General features: G+C 46.2%; 1 protein-coding gene across 2 annotated transcripts in view; it reads left to right on the top strand.

Moving 5' to 3' along the window:
* The window catches only part of RFX8 (regulatory factor X8), an 861,519-nt gene that overhangs the window by 680,735 nt on the left and 156,418 nt on the right, over positions 1 to 24,366 (top strand). The window contains exon 14 of one of the 2 annotated variants that reach the window (XM_078658033.1): positions 18,153 to 18,439. The exons of the other annotated variant lie outside the window; for it this stretch is intronic. Coding sequence (XP_078514159.1) covers positions 18,153 to 18,439 — 287 coding nt within the window. The remainder of the gene's footprint in view (positions 1 to 18,152; positions 18,440 to 24,366) is intronic. 2 annotated transcript variants of the gene reach the window in all.

Here is a 24,366-nt window from a genome sequence, read left to right as displayed (position 1 = left end):
TACCGACAGAGGTTCAGAGACTGCAAAAAGATCCCCGGTACCACGTGGGTGGAGTACGTGAACTTTTATAGCCGGGCCCTGGAAGGATGGATCAAGGGCAGCAACGTGTCCACCTACGAACAGCTGTTCGACCTCATCGTTTGGGAACACCTCTCCAACAACTGTTTTGTCGAGCCCAGACAGCATCTCCTCGACAGCAAGCTGACCGAGCCCCGGAAACTCGCCGTCGAGGCTGATCGATGGGTGAGCACCCGGGTCCCCCGGACCCCGATAGGAGAAACGGGACGGAACGGCCAGGGGCACCCCCGCCAGCGTGGCAGCGGAGAAGGCCAGAACAGGAGCCGAGACTTTCCGCTGGCCCCGGGCCGGAGTCCGCCTCGGGGGTCCCCCCCGAATAAACCTTCGCCAACCCTGACCAGAAGAGGGCCCCCTCCAGCACGGCCGGGGCCCCGCCCGAACATTACTTGCCACAGATGCCAGCGGCCCGGTCACTATGCCAGTGACCCCCTCTGCCCCATGAACCAGCGCCCCGGCACCACCGGGCCTCCGACCCGCCAGTTCTCTGCTGCAGCCCTGGGGGAGGGGGGAGAAGAAGACGAAGAGGTCTACAATGAAGATCAGACGAGTATGAACCGGCCGCCATGGCCCTAGCCTGCCTGGGCGAAAGAGGCATGGTCCCCCAGGCCCCGCTACCGAGCAACACTCAAAAATACCGTCAGTGGGTCCACATCAATGGACAGCGGACCGAAGCCCTCCGAGACACGGGAGCCAGTGTGACGGCCATCCGCTGCCACTTGGTGACCCCCGAACAGATCATACCAAACGTGCGATGCCCCGTGAGGACCACCGACAACTCCGAGACTCTGTGTCAGATGGCCCGAATCCCCTTCGAGTGGGGGGGTGTCGGGCACCCTCAAGGTGACCGTCCGGGACGACGCCCCTGTGGACTGCCTCCTCGGAAACGACCTCGAGAGCTCCCCCTGGGCCCAAGTCGAGCGGAGAGAACATCTAGGAATGATGGGACTACCAGAGTGGGTCTGCGCTACGACCCGATCTATGACTGCCCGGGCCCCGGCGGCAACCGAGGCTCCCCCGACTGAAGAGCCGGAGTGGCCCGCGCCACCACCGCCCGCAGTCAGTGAAGAATCCGAGCCCGAGCCATCGGAGCATGACCGAGAAGGCAGTGCCGAACTCAGCGACATACCCGAACTAGCCCAATGGCACCAGGAGGGTGGTCCCACCCGAGAACAATTCCGGCAGGAACAGAAGGCCTGCCCCTCCCTCGAGGGGACCCGGCAGCAAGTCACAGCCCAAGCCGCCGGGGACACCTCGGGGTCCCACTGGGTATACTGGGACCACGACCTCCTATACAGTGAACAGAAAATTGCCGAGCTGGGGGCCAGCCGAGTGTTCCCCTACGATTCAGAGACTTCCTCTTGAACCTGGCACACGATGCGCCCCTCGCCGGGCACCTGGGACAGGACAAAACTTACAGCCGCCTGGTGACCCATTTCTACTGGCCGAAAATGCGCAACGATGTGCATAACCACTGCTGCACCTGCCCGACATGCCAAGCCAGCGGAAAGAGCGGGGGGAAGATGAAGGCCCCTCTCCAACCGTTTCCAGTAGTGACCACTCCCTTCGAGCGAGTGGGGATCGATATCGTGGGGCCCCTGGATCCCCGAACCTCGCAAGGGCATCGCTTCATCCTCGTCCTGGTGGACCATGCCACCCGCTACCCCGAAGCCATCCCCCTACGAACCATAACGGCTCCCGTGGTGGGCCGAGCACTGATGGGGATCTTCTCCAGAGTGGGGTTCCCCCGAGAAGTCGGGGCACAAACTTTATATCGAAGTATATGCGGTCCCTGTGGCAACAGTGCGGGGTCACATATAAGTTCACCACCCCGTATCACCCCCAAGGGAATGGACTTGTGGAGCGGTTTAACCGAACACTCAAGAGGATGATCCAGGGCCTAGAAGAACCCCTCTGCCGCAAATGGGACGTCCTGTTGCCCTGCCTCTTGTTCGCCTATCGGGAGGTACCACAGAAATCCCTGGGGTTCAGCCCCTTCGAACTCTTGTACGGGCACCCTGTCCGAGGTCCCCTCAGCCTGGTCAAAGAAGGCTGGGAAACTACAGTCCAAGACGCACCGCCGAATGTCTACCGGTACCTCCTGACCTCCGGAGCCAGACTCGGAAGTTCCGGGCCCTTGCCGATGCCAACCTTGAGGCCAGTCAGGAGGACATGAAACGCTGGTATGACCAGAACTCTTCATCCATCGAGTTCGAGCCGGGCCAGCAGGTCTGGGTCATGTCCCCGGTCGAACCTTGTGCCCTCCAGGACAAATGGTCGGGCCCCTTCAAAGTGGTCGAGCGCAAGAGCCCCGTCACCTATCTCGTGGACATGGAGTCACCCCGAAACCCCCTCCGGGGTCTGCACGCCAACCGGCTCAAGCCTCATTTTGCCCGCACAGAACTGAGCCTGCTGCTAGCTACCGATGATGGGGCCGAAGACGACTCCGAGCCCCTGCCCGACCTCCTAAGGTGCGCTGAGAAAGACGGCTCCGTCGAGGGAATTTCTCTCTCCTCCGACCTGACCCCCGCACAGCGCCGAGACTGCCAAGAGCTGTTGGGGCAATTTACGGACCTGTTCTCCCTCACCCCCGGGGTTACCCAGTGGTGTGTCCATGATGTCGACACCGGGGACAGCCAGCCAGTGCGACACCGGGCCTACCGAGTTCCCGACCGAGTTCGGGCCTGCATCCAGACAGAAGTTGCCAAAATGCTGGCCCTGGGGGTGGTCGAACCCTCCGACAGTCCCTGGGCCAGCCCAGTTGTCCTGGTCCCCAAAGCCGCCGCACCGGGCACCCCTCCAGAACTCAGGTTTTGTGTTGACTACCGGGGACTAAATACTGTTACCAGAACCGACGCACATCCCATCCCCCGGGCCGATGAACTGATCGACCGCCTGGGAGCCGCCAAGTACCTCAGTACCTTCGACCTCACAGCCGGGTACTGGCAGATCGGCCTCACCCCGGGCGCCCAGGAGCGATCGGCCTTCTCCACGCCCGATGGCCACTTCCAATTCAAGGTGATGCCCTTCGGCATGAAAAACGCCCCAGCAACCTTCCAGAGACTGGTGAACAAAGTGCTGGCGGGGCTAGAAGAATTCAGCGCCGCCTATCTAGACGACATTGCAGTGTTCAGCCTCCACTGGGCCGAGCACCTGAAGCACCTCTGGGAGGTCCTGACGGCCCTCCGACGGGCCGGACTAACTGTGAAAGCCAGCAAGTGCCAAATAGGTCAAGGGCCGTGACCTACCTGGGACACCAAGTGGGGAGCGGCCACGTAGCTCCCCTCCAACCCAAGATTGACACCATCGTGGCCTGGGAGCCCCCGGTCAGCCAGACAGCCGTCCGAGCCTTCCTGGGGCTCACTGGATATTATCGGCGCTTCATAAAGAACTATGGGAGCATTGTGGGTCCCCTCACTGAACTGACCTCGAAAAACCGTCCACAGAAAGTACAATGGACACCCGCGTGCCAGGTGGCCTTCGAGACTCTGAAAACAGCCATGTGCACCGCCCCTGTGCTCCAAGCCCCTGACTACAGCCGGGAGTTCGTAGTCCAGACCGACGCCTCGGAGCACGGCATTGGGGCGGTCCTATCTCAGATTGACCCCGAGGGGATTGACCATCCTGTGGCCTTCATCAGCCGACGGCTGCTGGCCAGAGAGCAGCGATGGAGCACCATTGAGAGAGAGGCCTTCGCCGTTGTGTGGGCCCTCAAGAAACTCAGGCCCTACCTCTTCGGCACCCACTTCCGGGTCCAGACTGACCACCGGCCCCTGCGGTGGCTGATGCAGATGCGTGGCGAAAACCCAAAGCTGCTGCGATGGTCCATCTCCCTCCAAGGGATGGACTTCACTGTGGAGCATCGCCCTGGCAACGACCACGCCAACGCTGACGGCCTGTCCCGCTTCTTCCGCCTCGACAAGGAGAATACCCAGGAAGATGGGTGACTCTCCCCGCCTTCAGCTGGAGGGGACGTGTGTTGGACCCGGCCTCGTGGCGTGGTCCTACCCCTCCCGCATGGCGGGCCCAGGACGGCATCGGCCTCCGTCGACCCGCCGTCAACCCCCCTGAACACGAACCATCGACGAGAGCAGCCCCCCTGGCAACCCACGGCTCTCCCCTCTGGGAGCCCGGCAGACCCTGCTCGCCAACACTGCCGGTCTGGCGACCATGCCAGGCCACCCTTTCCGGCCCGACTCCATCTTGGGCCCATCACGTCCCGAGCACGTGGCCGCAGCCATCCCTGGCCCCGGCCCCAGCGAAGCCCCGACATCGAGGCACCAAGATCCTCCCAGGTGGTAGAGTGGCCACTTGACGGATCCCGGAGGAGGGGAGTTTCGATGGGCCTCCAGCCGTCCCCGGACACCTGGTATCGATCGCCCTCCAGCCTCCCTGGGCGCTGGCTCCACCCCCCTGCTGGGTGTCTGGACACCTTCATCCCGGCCCCTCTGACCCCCAGGCACGAGGGTCCGGACATCAAAGGACTCCAGTCCTATATCTGGGCCAGCCCTGGAGTAGGACTCCAGTAGTATCTTGGAGTCGAAGCCCTGCTGACCTAGTCGCGGCTGGTCCTGATCCGAACTCATGCCCTGGAACCTACGAGGCCCTGCTGACGCTGTCGTGGCCTGACCGAACTGAACCATCTTCGAGGCCCTGCTGACGCTGTCACGGCCTGACCGAACTGAACCATCTTCGAGGCCCTGCTGACGCTGTCGCGGCCTGACCGAACTGAACCATCTTCGAGGCCCTGCTGACGCTGTCGCGGCCTGACCAAACTGAACCATCTTCGAGGCCCTGCTGACGCTGTCGCCGCCTGACCGAGCTGAACCATCTCCAAGGCCCTGCTGACGCTGTCGCGGCCTAATCCACGCTGAACTATACCAAGGCCCTACTGACGCTGTCGCGGCCTGACCCCGTGAACTATCCACGCACCAGTGGTGCCAAGACTGTCCCGCTACCCCCTTACTCCCGAAACCAAGACTTTACGGATCCCTCGATCCCTGCCTGCTAACCGGCCAAGAACGCGCCTTCATTTTATTATATAAAGATACTTGTGAATACTCCTTCGTGTGGTGTCCATCTGTAGTAGTGTGATTGCTCAGCTGTTACGATTGTAGGAGAGGAGCCTCGCACAAGGAGGCCTCCCTACGGCGCTCGGCCTATTCCATAGAGAGGTGGGTCTCGGAGCGGACAGTCAGACATCTTCTGTCTCCCCTGGGATCGCCTTTCCAACAACTCTCGACTTCCGCAATGGCGGCCTGGCGGTCGGACCACCAAACTCGTAAACGCGCCCTAAGTGTGGAGTATGCTACAGTCAATTTGCCCTTTAAATTAAAAACATTATAGCACTAGCCTATATCCCTGTCACGGAGGTAGCTGACCACTACAATTTACTAATAGAAAGCCCTTTCTACCAACAGAATTAAAGGAAACTAAGCCCCTCTAATGGATTATTTCTAAGACACTTGGTTTGGCAGACTACATCGCTCTGGACACCGGTACCAACCCAAATTCCAAATACCATGGTGGAATGTCTATGACAGCACCGTAGCACAGCAAGCCAAAACAAACAACACAGTGTATGGATTGCATAATGCTTTCTAATCCGCACTAGTCAGAGCCTAGGATTGTAATATTTATTGGGACCTTCAGTCCAATAATGACACTTGTCTCTTAATTGATATTATGTCTTTGCTAGGCTTTTTGCAATGGGTAATGAACACCACCCATGTATGAGGTTATATATTTGACCTGGTATTTTCGACCCTCGGTTTGTCCCTGACGGAGCCTATTCCCCTAGCACAGACGGATCACTATCGGGTCCAATTTAATTGGCCTATTTTTAACCAGGCCAATGTAAGTGAGCATGTTGCTTCTCACAAACTAACCTGCAGCTTGCCTCAGATAATAATAAGCCGACCCTTTCAGGTTCCATTGAATCTGACATGAATCAATATGACAATTGGTTCTGGTCTTCTGTGGAAAAACATGCTCCTTTGTCAAGTCAGGTTCCTGGCAGAAATATGATTTCTAGTCCTTGGTTTTGTGATGTCCTTAAACAAGAGAAAGAAATATGCAAGAAGGCTGAAAAGGCATGGGGAAAACTAAAGTATAGAAACTAAAGTACTGTATAAAAATGCGTGGACGAAATATGCAACTTTGATTAACTCTAAGAGGGTATACTCTGAAGGAAGGATAGAAAGGGCAGGTAATAAAGCCAGAAACATTTTTAAGATTGTTAAAGATTTTTTAGATCCAGTTGCTTGCCACAGAAGTAAGACTTTGTCTCCCATGTGGTGTGAGCAATTGGCTAGTTTCTTTCACACCAAAATACAAGAGATTAAGAACAGCCTCCTTTTAACTCACACCCTGGAAGTTGATGTTTTTAGTTTTACTCAATCTTCCAAGACTGTGTCTTGTTGGATATCTGAGTTTAACACAATTTATCTGTAAGATTCCAGAGTTGCTATGTTGAATCTTTTTTTTTAAGTCTTTTGTATTAAACAGTTTGAAGTACGGAATCATTTAGCCAGTGTTAGTGAGAGCATCAGGTACTTTGTTCGTGATCAATATAATCATTACAATAAAGCATAGATTTAATATGTTCCATCCCCACAATATTTCATTGATATTTTGAGACTCCATCCCACCCTCCTCTCCATATTATCCTCCACCATATGAACATTTTAGGTCCCTCTGTAGTCCATCCACCTACCCCATATCAATCCCCACTACATCGGGCATCCCTGTCACTGATATACAATTTTTTCTGCTGCACGGCACCAGTCAAGGTCCGACGGCGCCTCTGCCACCCCAGGAGGTTGAGCCACCCCCCATGATCTTGCTATATTTTTTAGCTACTATATTCATCCAAGTGTATTTTGGTCACAGGTCCTCCCCTGTCAGGCATAGTATATGCCATCGTGCTTCCAAACTAACCTCCTGACCCACCACCTTGGTCATGACTCAAACGATACCCCTCCAGTATTGCTGAATTCGAGGGCAGGTCAACAGTGTACCAACCTCCCCACAGCCCCTTGTTCAGTGTGTATTATCAATGTGACCCATTCTGTGTAACAGCGTCCTGGAGGTATATGATTTGTGTAGAACATGAAGTTGTATGAGGTGGAACCGTGCCCTTATGGCCACCTCCCGGGGACTCTGGATTGCCTCCGTCTAAGCGTCATCCTCTAGTATGCCTACCTCAGCCTCCCATGTTTCTCGTAATGCCCTGAGGGGGTCTGTGGTGTTATTCATTATTTTTGTATATATCAGGGATATGGCCTTGTCTTGTATTGGGTCTAGCAATACCCTATTTTCAAGCGGCGTATATTCAGGTTGTTGTTCACCCACCGGAATGTAGGTTTGCAATGCATGTTTCAATTGCAAATATCTGAACCTTTCCGATTCAGGCATCTGGTATTCTACCCGTAAGCCGGCAAACTCCACCATCTTTTGTCCTCTCCAGGTATTCTCTAGGTAGTCTATCCCTAGTAGCCCCCATGGCCAAAAACCCTTTAGGTTTCCAACCTCTCTCAGAAGATCACTGCCCCACAAGGGAATCTTTTTGGTTAGTCTCCCTTCCCAGCCCAGCAATTTAGCTGCTTCTCTCCATATACATAGCACTGTTTGTGTATGCACGGGCAAGCGTCTGTCTATTTTCTACAGTATAGTGCAGCAAGGTAACCCCCGTCCCGTCGCATAATGATCAACTCTATAGGCCGGTTCCTCCTGTCCTGCAAATGCCCAGGCATTAATCGTGACTAACAGTGTCACCCAGTAGTATTTCCTCGTGTCAGGAATTGCTAACCCACCCTCAAACACTCCCTCTGTAGTTCATGCAAAGCTATCCCGGAGCTTCCCCATCCCACAGGAACTGTCGTATTTCATGATCAATCTTATGAAAGAATTCGGCTGGTATTATGCAAGGGGTGTTTTGAAGGACATTATTGCAATGGTGGCAGTGTCATTATTTTAAACAATGCCGCCCTTCCTACAAGCGATAGTGACAGTTTCCTCCAGTGCAACACATATCTGCGCAACCCATATAATTGTGGGTATTAATTATCATCTATGAACCCCCTTTATCCGACTTGGAGATTGTGATGCCCAGGTATTTAAACTTATCCTTGATCAGTAGTGCTCTCCCACTGGTTGGCAGGGCTGGTGTGCCCCCAGCCAGCACGAATACAAGGGACTTATCCCAGTTGATCTGATGACCCGAATAACTTCCAAACAGTTGTAATATGTGTAGTATACGATTGATCAAGGACCAGCTATTTTGAATCTTAAGTCTGGAATGCCTTCAGATCCCTGTCCCCCTTGACTTCAGGCTATGGGAGTTGATGTCAACAACCCCATTATGAATTCTTTGCTAAATAAGTCTTTAGCCAGGGGCGGCTCCTACATTAGGGCGGAGTAGCCCAGCCCCACTGCTTTCTCGTAGTACGATAAGCAGAAATACCATTTTATGTTTCTGCTTCTCACACTGCAAGAAAGCAGAAGGGTATGCCTGGTTGGAGACGGGCGGGTGGGCGGACCAGGGAGGTGTGGTTTGCCCAATGCTGTGGACCCTGACTGTTTGGTCAGCCTTCTGGGGTCGACCAAACCAGTCATGCGCACTCTGACTTTTCTCTATGTAGGCTGCAAGCAGCCTACAAAGAGAAAATGGCCTCCCCATAGGCGCCCGGCTGGGCGCCATCCCCGCCAATCACAATGCTGCCATTGCAGCATTGTTATTGGCTTAGGGGAGGGAAGGGAGGCTTCCTGTGGCTGCTAACTGTTGGGAAAACGCGGGACCCGGCCAGGAGCTGAGGCGGCGTGGGACCCGGTAAGGTACGTTTTTTAAAATTTTTAATTAACCCCCCTCCTTTTCCCCCTCCCGTGAACCTGCGTGACACCCCCACCCGCGAGTCATGCCAGCCGCCTTAGTCTTTAGCCACAGCTACAGTATCCAACTGCTGGAAACGGGCCAATATTGTTCCTCTTTTAAACAAGCCAAGTATGGACCCAAATATCCCTGCCAACTATTGGCCCATTTCTCTTTTTCCATAGGCCCCTAAACTTTTGGAAACATCTTTGAATCACTAGCTCACCAACTATATTGAGTCTAATAGATCATTACATCCCAGCCATTCTGGCTTCAAGCCAAACTGCAGTACAGAGACTTCCCTTTTCGAAGTCTCTGAACAGATTAAAAGCACCAGCGGCAGGGCTGCCTGGTATTGTTAGACCTATCTGCAGCATTTGACATGGTCCCACATGCCAGACTGCCCACCGATTTCAAGAAATTGGCATTAGGGAAAATGCTTGGAAATGGAAAAAAATCTTCTTGGATGACTGTAGTCAAGAAGTGTGGCTACCCCCTTACTCTTCGGGTAGTGTCATAGTGGGAGTCCCTCAGAGATTGGAGCTATGCCTCACAATGCTTAACATCTATATGTCTCCCCTTGCTGATTTGGTGGAGCCTTTTGGGACTAATATTATCTCCTACGCCAATGATACTGAGATGATCTTTTCTTTTGGTAAAAGGGTACCTAATGAACAGGATGCTATTCAACCCTGTCTCTCTGCGGTTTTCCGGTGGATGAGTTATAATCAATTGAAGTACAACACAGAAAAAACTGAGGTTCTTAGTGTGGGAGACAACTTTGATCTCAATCTGGAAGTGCATTGACCAGAAGGGGTCTCCCCACCCAACATGCAAGTGGATACGGGAAATAATAAATGTCACCCTTTTAGTGTCCAACACTTTCTCCATAATGGTTTATGTTGGAGTGGGAATATTTAATTTAACCCTTGGAGCAACCTGTAACCCAAATTGCACCCACAATTAGCAAACAAACCAAAAGAATGTACAACATGCTACAATTTGAAGTAAACTTCGCCATAAACAACAAAGGAGTAGAATACTTTGAAAAAAGGCATATTATAAAATAAATACAAACCTGCAAAACTCCCACAAAAGTAGAGCATAATCTTAACCAACATTGCAAATCATTTTTTATAGAAATAATAAACAGAGTATTTTATTACATCAGTCAAAACACTAAATAGAACTCCAATTTTATGTAAGACTGATAAAATAAAATATGTATATTATTTATATAAAACAACCTAAACCTCATCAACCAAAAACCTCAAACAACAAACTCAATCTGTTGTAAAAATAATTGCAACACAAAATATACAACACCAAATAACAATCACTTAACACTTACATCAATGATAAAATATAAAATTCCCCATTCAAAACAAATACATTAAATATGACTTACTGTCCTGTAGCTGCAGTTCATCTTCTGCATCCACATAGTAAAAAGGTATAATCCACCAAAAACAGGAAAAATAATTTCCAAAAAGCCCAAAAAAATGCAAAAAGAAAACCAGTCCAATAGAGATCCAGCAAAACAATCCAAAGTATCCAGGAATCATAACAGACCCCCAAAAAAGTTTTAAAAAAAGAGTTGTTTCTGGAAACCTGAAAAAAATAAAACCAAAGTAAGAAATATTGGTTTACTAGAAACCAAAACAGATTCCCTTAAAAAATGTCAAATTCAAATCTCCATAGGACAAGTTCGTAAAGAAAAACCCTTCAAAATAAAGCAGAATACCTACCCTAAAAAAATAGTGCAATCAAAAATTACATATACATTGCATTTGATAATCAAAAAGTAAATAACACAACATAATATGACATAACATATTGATACATTACTAAAGCACTCTACAAAAACCTAAACAACACACTAGTGAAAGACTCTACAACTAAATCTACTAAAATCCCACAATCAACACTATAACTAACCTCTAGAACTCCCCCTACCCTCAAAACCCTTAATAAACCTTTAAAAATGACATAACTGTTTCCATGACCAGCAGCACCTTACCGCGACCTGGATCCCGGAAAACAGCCAAAAGTTAGACAAATAGGCTTCAGAATAGAAGGTAGCGGTAAAAAATGGCTCCTAAATTAAACCAAAAAAAAATACTTTCTCCCTATAGAAATGAATGGGAATATGTTCAAACTGTTTAGAAATGTTTTCAGAATTGTAAAAAAGTTATTAAACATGTAAAATATGTTAACAATGCCATTAAAAATGAATGTATAAATTAAATAATAGTGTACAAAATATACAATTATTTATTGTATGCTGAAAAAATGATGGTAAGAATATGTATGTGAAACAACTGAATTAATGTTATAAATGTTATACAATAGAAATAAACCCTGAAAAGTGTACTGCATGTAAATGCTATTTAAATATGATTTACATTGTTTATTTAATAATAAAAATGTATTATTTATTTATCAACATATAAAAAAAATTATACCTACTAGTATCTATGGGGGGGGGAGTACAAAATATATATTAAATAATCTTTGAAAACATAATATAAATAGAAATACATATCTTTATTGAATGAAAATATATAAATAATAATGTTATTTATTACAAATATACAACCAACTACTATATTAATTATCTTTCTAAACATCAACAATACTAATTCAATATTATAAACTACACTTACTATATAGAAATACATTTTAACAAAGGAATTTAACACTAAAAGGGTTCAATGAAATATTCCCACTCCAACATAAACCATTATGAATAAAGTTTTGGACACAATAGGGGTGACATTTATTATTTCCACTCCAATCTAAACCAATTTGGGGAAGGTGTTAGACACTAAAGGGCTGACATTTATTATCCCAAGGCCAAACTAAACCAAGTAGGGGAAGGTGTTTAAAACTAAAGTAGCAACTTTTACTACTACCACTCCAGTCTACATCATCTTGGGGAGGGTGTTGGACACTAAAGGGGTGGCATTCACAATTCCGAAATCTAATCCAAACAAATTTGGGGAAGGTGGTGGACACTAAATAGGTGACATTTACTATTCCCACTCCAACCTGAACCATTTTGGGGAAGATGGTGGGTACTAAAGAGGTGACATTCACTATTCCAACTCCAATCTAAACCAGATTGGGGAAGGAGTTGGCCACTAAAGGTGCAGCATTTACTATTTCCACTCCAATTAAAACCATTTCGGGGAAAGTGTTGGCCACTAAAGGGGCGACATTCACTCTTCCCACTCCAATCTCAACCATTTTGGGGAAGATGTTGGACACCAAAGGGGCAACATTTACTATTCCCATGCCAACCCTAAACCATTTTAGGGAAGGTGTTGGACACTATAAATTGTATATACACAATCAATACTCCATAGTCTCACATAATTATTTATGTAAAATAAAATAGAAAGTACTTAGAGAACGCAAAATCCCAAACTAAAGGGCTGATGGCGGGCGGGCTTACGTCTGCCTGCCACCCTATTGGACAACGGGACCGCCTGACTTGCTGTCAGTGGTCCCGTCAATGCAATTACAATGCATCCTCCTCCAAGATGGTTGCAATGTTTATGTTTTGTATTGCGGCGGGTGCTGCATGCTGCAGCACACGTCGCAGTATAGAAAGTAGACATAACACATTTCCCTGCAGTACGTGGCAGGCACCATGCAGTACCTGCCACATGGTGCAGGGATATGTAGGGGGCACCATATGTGCCCCCAACAACCAAAACTAAGGGCCAGGGAGGAAGGGGGGCCTGCTATGGGCCCCCTTTATTCTTTTCCATCAGCCTTTTTATAGCGGGTAAACCGACATGAAACGGTTGGTGAGGAGGAACATCATAATCCCCATGGGGACCATTGTAGGGATTATGGCTGGCTCCGATGCACAGCCCGTCGGATGCGTGGTGGTCAGGCTTTCCGACCGCCATCCATCCGCCCGCCATTGAAATATGAGACCACCACCGACAGGCTGTTGGTGGCGGTCTCACTGGCATTGTAATCAGGCCCTAAAAGCTATATATTTAAAATGAAATATGAACATATGAAATAATTTCTTAATTTCTATTTAAAAATAAGATATTTTTGTTATTATTTTTTAATATTACTAACTTTTGAAACATAACATAAAAAAACTAAATACATAGTCCAAATTGAAAAATCATTTAAAATATATAATTAAAAAAATGATATAATAAATATAAATTGTCTTACATTTAAATTAATAAATATTAGAATATATACATCCAACAATTTATTATTCCGAATAATATAAATATTAGAAATTCCATTATTCATGTTGCTATTAACATTTTAATAAATAAACCTAAAACATATAAATATAAAATAAATCTTAATTCACTCATCACATCATACATAATACATATTTATTCTATTTTCATAGTTTAATTATACATAATTTTGAATATTTTTTAAATACTTTTATTTTTTTACAAAAAAAAATTAAGCAACTTATTAATGACAGTATATTCCTGTCCACAATATTTTTGACATTCTAATATATTTGAAACAATATGTTTGTATCACAATATTTTTAATTCAATATTTTGTACAAACACAATTTCCTTCTGGCTCTCAAAGAGCACTGGAGTGGCCCGTGGCTGTTCGATCAATGGGGACCGTCTCATGGACCCTCAGTTGCTGACAGATTTGGGGGAAGATCCATGATTATAGGAATTTGCACTCAAGTAAGCTCCCCGGCCAACGGGAGCAATTCAAAGAAAGGCCATCATTTTTCGTGGATTGATCCACCTCCTTGCCATGTCTGCCATCAAATTATATGTTTCTAATTTGCAGCAATCTTATTGGGAGATAAATTAATTTTGCTTCTTCTCAAATAAATATCAATGGACAAAATACCTTTGTTTCCAGCCCTCAAAAAGTATGCTTGTTCAGATGTACATGGATATCGTATAGAGTTGTTGCAGTGCTTAATTTAGGCCGGTGCTTTCCGGTGCTTAGCACCGGCACTTACTTCTCAGGGCCGGGTCTACAGCGTCTGCTGCACGTGACGTCACATATGATGTTGATGATTTATATTTACTTCACTCCCTTGGCGCAGAGTGTTGTTCTTGTCTCCCAAGTCCCTGTAAAGAGTGTTGCAGCTATGGGAGCCTGAGCGAAGAAGATTCTGACGGCATTACTGCTTTGGCGTCCCTTAGTTAAGTGTTTCCGGTGGTTGGGACACTGATTTGGCAATTAGAGCTGCATTTGGTTGCGCAGGTGCAGGGTCTGTGCGGCAGCAAGGCAGCGTGAGCAGATTACAGATCACCACGCCCAGGCACGCCCCCACCCCACGAGACATGAGCAGCATTGAAGTGAGCCTGCCATTGTTTAGAGGAGGCAGCAGCCCCACCAGCCCTATATCAGTGAATTAAGGCAGTGCCCCGGCCCACCACGTGACCGTAAGTAAGTGCCGGTAGCCATGCCCATTGCCAAAGGAACGCTGCTTTTTTTAAATTTGTTTAGCGTGGTGTTGTGACGGTGATTTGATGAGGTTGCGCCACTGCCTCTGCCTGGCCTAGTAGCGGCCGCCGGCTGTACTCTCTCATATATCACGATGAGGGCCAGGCCGGGGATAAGTTAAAGGTCCTGCCCGGCGCCTGAAGTTTCCTCCAGACTCCCGCTCTCCTAAATAGTTTTCTGCTTCAAAGCTATGTATCAGTTAGTGAAAGCAGTGCCCCGGCTCACCACGAAACGGTAATAATCATAACCAAGCACTGTAGCCATTCACACTTGTGTTAAAAAGTGTTCTTTCGTTTAAAGTGTTCAGTTTTAAATCTGTACTTTAATAAGGGACAGGGGTGCTTGGTAATTTGGCTTCGTGCAGAAGAATGTGAAATTACTTTATTTCAGAAATAAACAGAGAAATAAACAATCCCAACCCCTCAAACCAACAAAGAGACAGACAACCTTTCAGACATGTTACGCATTTGTCAGGTTTTATTGAAAACCAATTTACAAGAAAGTTGAACTACTTGTGATCCCAGTGTGGACTGAGGCAGTAGGGTCTTCTTGCAGACCCTTTGGAGAGGTTTCAGCATCGCCAACGTACAAGGAGTCTGCACCACGTGGGGCAGTGTCCAACGCAGCCTTGCTACTACTGGTCTCTGTTAAAGGTGGGCGTACTTCAAAACATTCCTACTGGTTGCTGCTCCAGGACCCCCTGGCGCAGACGTTCAGGACTAAACACTACGATGAGATTTTACACTGGGCTGCGACGGAGACTGCAACCCAGAGCTTGTAGTGGGTATCTGGGATTACTACAGCAGTACGATATCCTTCAGATGTAGAATGCACTAAGGGAAACATTCAGTCTTTCCGCCAGTGCGGCACTGACTCTCAAGGGTATGCTCCCACATTAAACTTCAAGACTGGCCTAAATAAAATACACCAAGAAAAGTCAGCATGGAAACAAAATGGCGCAGAGCCTAGTTTTTGAACTGCATAAGATGGTGAATAGCTTGGGGGAGGTCAGGAGTCGGGACATAAAGACTACCCAACACCCTGTCTGGCCTACGTGAACACGTCACTACATGCTTTGCTTTGTACAGGCTTTTGGAGGGTTCACGTAGGGTGCCAGCACGGGCCTATATGGGGACATCAACACCAGTGTTTGCTGCATGCTGCAGCCATCCTAATATGAGGCCTCTAGCATGACTTTGGAGGTCTGGTTGACGTTCTCACTCTCAAACCCACTAGTAAGCAGCTACCTTCCTTTAAATGGGTTGCTTGTCACCTGCAGGTCCAAAGTGATACGGCCAGTAGAATATCAGGGTCCTGGGGGCTGTAGCAGGTGAGTGTAGTTTGGCATGAACCACTGCCCTGCCTCAGCCAAATAATGTGTTCTCTGCGTTTACCTATGCATGCCTGGGGCCTACAGACCAACAGATTGAGGTTCCTGCTTGCACTGCCTTGGAAGACGTTTAGCTCCAGTTTATTATGTCACTACAACTTATTAAAGGGACACCCTTTCCCTTATAGGCTAGTGAGTTGGGCCTTTAGCAGCAACATTAATTCGGATTGGGAGGGGTTGGAGGGCTTTAGCAGCAAGTACAGACATTGGCATCAATATAAAATCTCTGGTCCAGGAAGCAGCTTGGTTACCTCGCAGCAGAGGCTGGATGAGTGAATAGGGAACAGCCAGGCCTTGAAAGTGCTCTTCTCTTGGCAGCAAGGCTCGCAGTGGATAGTTTCATTTGCCAGGTAGTGAAGTCCTTCTGCTCTCGTTGCAGTGCACCCTTTCGCCCAGTGACACTGATACCCGCCGCATAGCTGCCAAGGTTTCAGCTTCCTATGAGTGCCATTTTCATAATTTCAGTCAATTCAGCGTAATTATGAGTGACATTTCAACGACTATGAACCAGTAGTACTGACTATGATTGACACTTTCTGGCAAGCAAAATCAAGCAATGAAGACGAGAGATTAGAAACATATAAATATCAGACATTGCACCAATTTGTGCATCAAGATTGTCTGAATCATACGTTTTGAGCGGAATCATAACCCTTTATTAAAGCATCCGCTACATTATGTTCCTAAACAGGGCGTTCCATGACTGCTCAACACCTTTCAGCGATGTTTGTAATATTTAGGACAAGGTTATGGTAAAAATGTACTCTAGTTTGCTCCGGAGAAAAAATCTTTCTCTCGAGTAGCCTGCAACAAAACCAGAGTCCAAACTATCTATAATACTTTAGGCCTCTGAATTTTGTACTCCTGAAAGTCATTACATTGAAGTTTTTTTCACATGTGTACATTTGGTATGTTAAGTAAGTCTGCACAGGTGTTCAAGCCAGAAAATAGATGTAAAGTTATCCCTCTTCAAAACACACAAAGCTGTTGCAGTAAGCTCAACAAAGAATCCCTACTAGCACAAGCATCTCTGGGATAGGCTCTGGCTAGCTTGCAGTTTCACTCTTACCATTAAACACAGGCCTATATGCTGCCTGCAAAGTGCCATTGTATTCTTGACCCAAGGCAAGAGTCTGCTTTTCGGATCTGGAAAAGTCTGAATTTTCCCTATTTCGAGGGAGGCCAGCTCACCTCGTCAGCCCATTCCTGAGATTGCCTTAAGTTAAAGTGCCAAGCCCTGGAGGTACCAAACATACCGGATGCGACGGCAGGAGTAGGATCCCCTCTATACAACCTGTCTTAATCACAGGACTAGCTTTGCTTCTGAGTCCTACAACTAGCTATCTTGAATTGTTACCGCTGCTTCGTAGAGCTATCCCTACAGTTATATCATTAACAACTAGTGATGTTTGGTTGCTACGCAACTGTCCAAAGCATCAACCGATAAGCAGAAATTCTACCACAACACTGGAAAGAGCAGGAAGCTGAGGCACTTGGGGTTGGTGAGTTTAGGATTGTGGAAAGATTTGGTTCACACCGTTCACCAACACCACTCAACAAGCAGCGGTCTTCAAAATGCTCCACTGGCTGCAACATACCTAACCACACCCTCACCACTTCCGCCGGAATGGGCAAGGCTCATTTGCTATGTTTGCCTTTAGTGTGATGTTTGGATTTTTCATACTCTTGACTTCTTCAGTGATGTAACTTTGAGGGCAGCACCACCACTTTCAAAATGGTTCCAGCACCACTGGCTTGGGTGCATTTGATTGGCATTTTCATACTTTCTGGCATGGGTGCCTTTGTTTGACGTTTCCATGCTTTCTGGCTTGGGTGTCTTTGTTTATCTGTTTAGAGTGTTTTCTGAACATTTTGGTTTATTTTATCACATAAGCTATGTAAAAGTTGTATCTTTGAACTCATAGTCTGTTAAAAATGCCATATTTTAGTATTGTCCTTTCCCTAAATCAGTATATAGAGCACTGGAATTGTCCCTTTTTAATGCATTAGTGATTTTAGCTAATGTATTCAAAATTGTTCTTTAAATGTACGTTTGATTTAATCTTTTTAAAGATTTTCACAGGACGGGGGAACCTCTTATCAAACGCTTACTTTGAGGAAGGCTCCCTCAGTGAAATTCTGATCGGGTATTTCATACAACTGTTATCAGTGCCAGTTGATAGTGGGTGGAGTCAGTGGAGGAAGTGGGTGGGGCCGTAGAAAAGTAGGTGTGGCCTCTGACAAACATTTGAGCACCTGCACTTCATATTTTACAAATTACAGTCTTGGAGGACAGTATTATGAGTAAAACACCGATCTATTCCTGTTTTTTTACAAACACAGGGTCCTGGCATTTGCTGAATGTGCTGCTTCTCGAGTATGCAATTCACATACTCCAAACATGTGTTGAGGAGGATGAGAACGGAAAACCACTAGAGGAGCTGCCGAGACATCATTCTCCCATACAGATAGTTCAGGAATCCACTTACCTTTTGGAGGTGTTTGCCGGCCAGCCTAAAGTGACAGGCGCTCCTGAAGTTACTATTGAAAATAGTAAATGTGAACTTAATTTAAGCAACATTTTGCTCAAAGTCCTGGGATTTTCTGTGGATGCAGCTACTGGTAATAAGGTAACACGTGATGGCAATGTGTTTGTGAAATTTGAACGCCTGAGCATAATACATTTGTCAAGCTATGTGTTTTTCTGTTTATATGTGTAGCTGTCGGTAAAGTAATAATAGCTTTCAATGGTGTAACTTGCTGATAAGAATTGAATGTAAAGTATTACTTGACTGAACTAACAATATTAGTTTCAGAGATCACTTGTTACACTGTCGGTATCCTTCACTCCCTGCCTCCAACTGTTTGGATTCTTGAATTACGAGCTTAGTGCACAAAGAAATTGTTTCATTTGAAGACTTAATTTAGGGATGCTCCCAACAAGCACTATGGTAAGATAATCTACATCGTATTAGTTTCTTAAAACTATTTGCAGAGCTCTGATGCCTCAAAGAGTTGCAATAACAATAACACTCCACAATAAAAAAGCATGCAGAAAAAATGTAAACAAAATCAGATCATTATTACATTAACCCAGACCACCCTAAAATCATAAATGCAAAGCCTTTGATAGCTGCCTGTCCTCTAGGCATGGATGGCCCTAAGAAACCACAAACTCATTGGCTTGGAATGCAGCTGCTATTTCTCAACTTCGGTCAAAAAACAAAACATTCTCTCATCCTCTTAAAACTTATTTCATCAGGGCCCTCTTATTCAAGAGTTGACATGTCTACTTATCAGGGGTGGTTTCTCTTCGTGGGCAGAAGAGTGTCAGCCTACAGCGGTAAACACAGAACAATAAAATGTTAGTTACCATTTTATTATTCTGTGTGCTGCCCGCCATAGTGAGTGGATGGTGGGGGAGGGGCAGATTCCTGCAGATTGCAGGATGACAATATAGGTGCTCAAGTACACATGTCAGATTGGCCAGCTGCCTACAACCGGCCAATCTGACATGGGCACTACAAAGGCAGCAATCCCAGCGCTATAAAACAGCTGAGGGATTGCAGGCATAGACCCCAGCCTCAAAATAAGCACTGGGTTAGCCTGCTCCACCCAATCCATCTCCATGATTGGTTGGATTCACAGGTCACAAGGAGGGAAGCCTTTCCCTTTCCTTCCTGCTCCTCATCACCCCCAGGATCGGTGCAAGGAGAGGAGCATCTGTTTGGAGTGCCCAGCGGCAGGCAGCATTTATGGTTAGTGCCACACCATTAATTAATGTTGCCGGCCACCATTGTTACTCATGCGCCACAGCACAATTTAGCTCTGTGCACACGGTCCTAATTAAAGTAAATTGAAGCTATGTTTTGTGTCACGTTTCACAATTTTACCTGCCAAAACTTATTAAATAAAGGCTTAAGTCTTAAAGAGAAAAGCCTTTCAGTCTCTCTTGTCTTGTACAGCACTCAGCTTTCGGGGGCAGATTTACAAAATTTTAACGCATGCAACTACCAAAGTTGCTGTGCTACATTTAGAAGGTGAGAGCAGGGCAGCACAATATCTACTAAGAAATGGCACTTCCACTGTCATCTACAGCACTATCACACGAACATGTTGACACGCGCCATTCACACTCTTTCGCACCATAGTGCAAAGGTGCCTGCATGATATCTAGCCTAGGTTTTTAACAACATGAGTACTTGTTCTGTACAAAATACTACATCTGATAGAGACATCTAGCTGCAGATTCCTTAACTTTGAATTCTCCTCAGGTGTAAGACTGGATCAGAAATCTTTCAGCAATACCTCAGCCTGCTGGGGATGGCACCATATGGCACTGTGATGGCATCTACTCCGGTTTTGATATCAGTGGACCCATATAAGTCCCATCTGGCACGGGGAAGTCAGTTTCCTCATTTCTGCACCACACAGCGGATCCGTAGAAGCGGTTCTTCAGGCATTTATGGCCTAATTAAAAAAAAATTGTTGCTGAGAACAGTGTGCCCCTTTTTCCCTATGGCTTCAGGCTTTAAGCCTCGTGTGTTTTGTAGTTGGCAGATGTTGCTTACAGACCCACATACAATTTGTATGTGGTGTTCGGGCGATCACCACGACGCCGAGGATTGCAGCTCCTGCCAAAAGCTGAAGCTGAAGGTGCTTAGAGAGTGTTGTATGAAGTTGCTGGCAGTGCATTTGTTGCAATCTTTGGACACTTCTCGGCCTCGGTCTTCTTCGTCCCAGAAGGAGGTCCGTTCGCGTGATCGTCCTAGAAGCTAGAGCTGGTCCAAAAGATGTCGTTCTCCAGAGACGTCGAAGGGTAGGAATGGTTGAAGTTGAGGCACCTCCCGATTTTGCCATGTGGAGACTCTGTCTACCATGACTCCTCCCGCTTGATGGTTGAGAAGGCCTTACGTCTTCCAGGAGTCAGGACGTCGATGGCCCACATGACGGAGTATTATAACTCTGTATACCTCATTTTTTAAACTTCATCTCCTTCTGGAACGCCTCAGGGCCCCAAGGAAGTGAGTGGGGTGCTGTCAGAGGGTTCAACCGCCATGACGGTTGGGCCATCGGAATCGTTGTTTCAGAGTTGATCCGCATCGACAGGCGTCGCTTCAGTGCAGATATACAGTCCCTCGGGATCTCCGCCTATGGCACCCATTTTTGACTAGCTGACTCCGGTACTGTTGTTTGTGGCGTTAGTCAAAATCATCTCTCCTCCTCCTATCAACGTCGAGGCGTCACCTTCTCTGCATCGTTCGTCATTGATTGCGGAGTCGACAGTACATACTGAGGGGAATCTGATGTTGTTGGTTCCTTCTCAGGAAGAGACTTCTGAAAGTTGCCATGTGTTGGCTGAGACAGCCTTTTCAGCCCATTTTGAATACTTTTATATCTCAGATGGAGGGGAGCCGGATAGCTGCTCTTGGAGAGGCTAGTGGACTAGAATCGTCACCAGCAAGGGTTACTTCTCCCCTTAGTCTCGCTACTGAGGCGAGTTCTATCTCCCAAATATGCAGAGGAAGGTGGCCATAGTGTTGGATTTGTGGGTGCCTAAGGTGCAGAGGTCTACCGGCGTTATGATTGGAGTCCTTTGCCAAGGACAGACGGGGGAAAAGCCTGTTCTTCCGTATAGTGAGGCCCTGTTTGAGATTTTATTAGGATCTTGGGCCAAGCCTGAGTCAGGGGTCTCAATTGATTGGGATATCGCTTGCAGACATTTACCTGCACCTGGAGACCTGGTTTGCCTCCATAGACATCCTTCCACTCGTAGCCTCGTGATTCTGGCTGGAACATCTTATCATGATGTGGATTCTGCGCCCAAGACTCGAATGAATAAGGATTCTAAGAGTCGAGATGCATGTGGCAAAAACATCTTTACTTCTGCCAGCTCTGCCTTGAGATCCACCAAGATGTCTTGTGAGCTAGGGCATTTTTACCATGCTTTGTGGAATTCTTTTAGGAATATGTTGCATTCTCTTCCGGATAACCTCTGTTCTGAGGTGACTGGCTTGATAAGAGATGGTCAACAGGCAGCAACATTTTTAATTTCATGTGGCATGGACACTACACAATCAGTAGGTCAAGCCATGGCATCTGCGGTGGCGCTATGGCGTCATGCTTGGTTGGCAGCTTCAGGTTTTTCTGAAGCTGTACAGTCGACGTTGGTCGACATGCCATTTGATGGTACCCATCTCTTTGGGGCTCAGGCCGATGCGGCATTAAGACCCCTCTGTGATAGGCAAAGGAATACAGAGGCATAATTCCTCATTGTCTGTTTATATGCTAATTGGCCCATACCTGGGTTTATAGGTGGTTAAGCCTTCTTGGGGCATTGTCCGGTCCACTTTTGGTGCACCAGATGGTGTTCCTCCGAGGAGCAAATGTATTTGTTTCAATACCATCTTGATTAAAAGGGGATGGTGCCTCTTTATTCTTTTATCTCTAAGGATGAGCTTTACACTTAGGAGGATTATTGAAAGAGAAGTGTCTTCCGGATGGGAAGCTTATCTGTTCACATGCTTCTTTAAAGCAGTTTGGTATGCTGAATTTGCATGGCTTCTGTCTTTCAGTATTTCTTATAGAGACATATTGTTGTGCCGGTTATGAGACCTGGTACGTAGAGTGTGTATCTGTTTTTGTATATAACCCGATTTTTCCAGTCAGGTTAATCAGTGCAACACTTTGTCGCTGCTTAAGCGGAGTGCATGTTCATTGTGGGTGCTTCACTTTTTTGGTAAGCTCAGAGTCTATGTTTTGTATTCTTTCAAATACTCACACTCTTGGTATCCTCATCTGTTGGGAGAGAATAAGTAATTCCTGTGTTTAATTTTGGAACAGGGTAGTTATGTGAACTTTATGTCTGAGGATATCTGAGAGGCAGTGTCTGAAAAAGTGTTCCTTCAGGCTGTGTTTGGCTATGCCTTGCATAGTACGAGAATTTTAGGGTTTCATAGAAGCTCTTCTTCTTCTTTATTTTCCTGCAATGTTTTTTTTAAATCTTTTTTTATTGAGTGGATTAAAACATAATTATAATGAATGAAATGCAACAATAGAAATAAAAAAAGACGACACCGGACAATCATCAAACAAAACTGTCCTATAAAGCAATCAATAAATAGCATACAAAAAAGAGGAAGACACATTAAAGTACTAGTACGATAAGGTGCTAAGATTCTGGCAGAAAATACAATATAAATACATCAGAAAAAAGATGAAAAATCATCAAGAATTACAGCAAAAGCAGCACCTTACACATAGATCATGCTTATGTCAAATAGGATTACAATTCATAATACTTCCAAAATAGGTTTCCATTTAAATAAAAAGAAGAAACATGCATTATACAAAAGATTAGAAACATTGGCGGCGAAAGTGCAACAAGAAAATCCTAATGTCGGGTGCTAAAAACCCCAGTCCAGATCACTTTAAATCTGCGTAAGACCCCTATACATTTAGCATAAGCTTTTTCCCACAAATATGTCCTAGCCATTTTCTCATACCAATGATAAATCAAAGCTATCTTATCAGATTTTCAATTCTGAAGATTTAAACGACCTGCTATAGCATTGGAAAGAAAATATTGCTGGTATTTTGTCAAATGATGAGCCTCTACTGAAGAACCAAATAGAACCAATTTGAGAGAAGAAATAATGTAAACCGATAATGATAACAATTGAATAATCATTTGAAAAACTTCAGACCAAAATTGTTGTAAATAGCGAAAATGTAAAAGAATATGGTTCCATGACCCTATCTCTGGTTCCTGGCACCTAAATCAATACTCTGAAGACAGTGGGAACAAGTCTTTTCGGCATAAAGTAGGTCAACCACCTTGACAAAAAAGCTATTTTATAATTAGCAGCACGCAGCGCTCTATGCCCAACTTCACATAACGTCTGCCACTCTTTATTGCTGAGACTACATCCAGTTTTCTTTACTTGTCTGGAGAGAAATTTACCAACCTCTTTCTGGTCACCCAGCTGGGATAAACAAGAATACCAATTGCCAACTCCAGTTAAGCCATGATCGTATAATTGACTTAAAATCCTTGATGCCAAAATATTAATCATACCATAATTTGATCTTAAAAAACTGGTTACTTGATTAAAGCTGAAAGAAAGGTCTGAAATCCTAGGGCCCAACTGCTGAGTCAATGAATCACAAGTAATCAAGTTTGATACACATAAAAATCCCCCAGTTGTTCCAACCCGCCTCTCTCTCCATTGCACCCCCTAGGAGAACTGTAAGCCTACACCCTGGTAATCGGCTATTTTTATATATGGATGATAGCTAGGAATTTTGTGTGATGTAAAAAAGAATTGTATATGATAAGCTAAATCTAATATTGTCAGATCTAGATATTTTCTGCAATTTCGGGAAGCGAAGAAAAACAGGTAATTAGATTGCACTCTTAGCCAACATTGTATTTAGCATACCATTTTCAAATTTAGAAGATGTCTTTGGGAGATGCACCAACACATTGAGCAAGGCTGCATGATAATAAAGTTCAAGATTTGGGAGGGCTAGCCCTAAGTTAAGTCTAATTGTAATA

This window comes from Lissotriton helveticus, chromosome 8 (assembly GCF_964261635.1).
Source record: "Lissotriton helveticus chromosome 8, aLisHel1.1, whole genome shotgun sequence".
NCBI classification, from domain to species: Eukaryota; Metazoa; Chordata; class Amphibia; order Caudata; family Salamandridae; genus Lissotriton; species Lissotriton helveticus.
The sequence above is the reverse complement of the archived record's forward strand: the minus strand, read 5'-3'. Positions and strand labels throughout refer to the sequence as shown.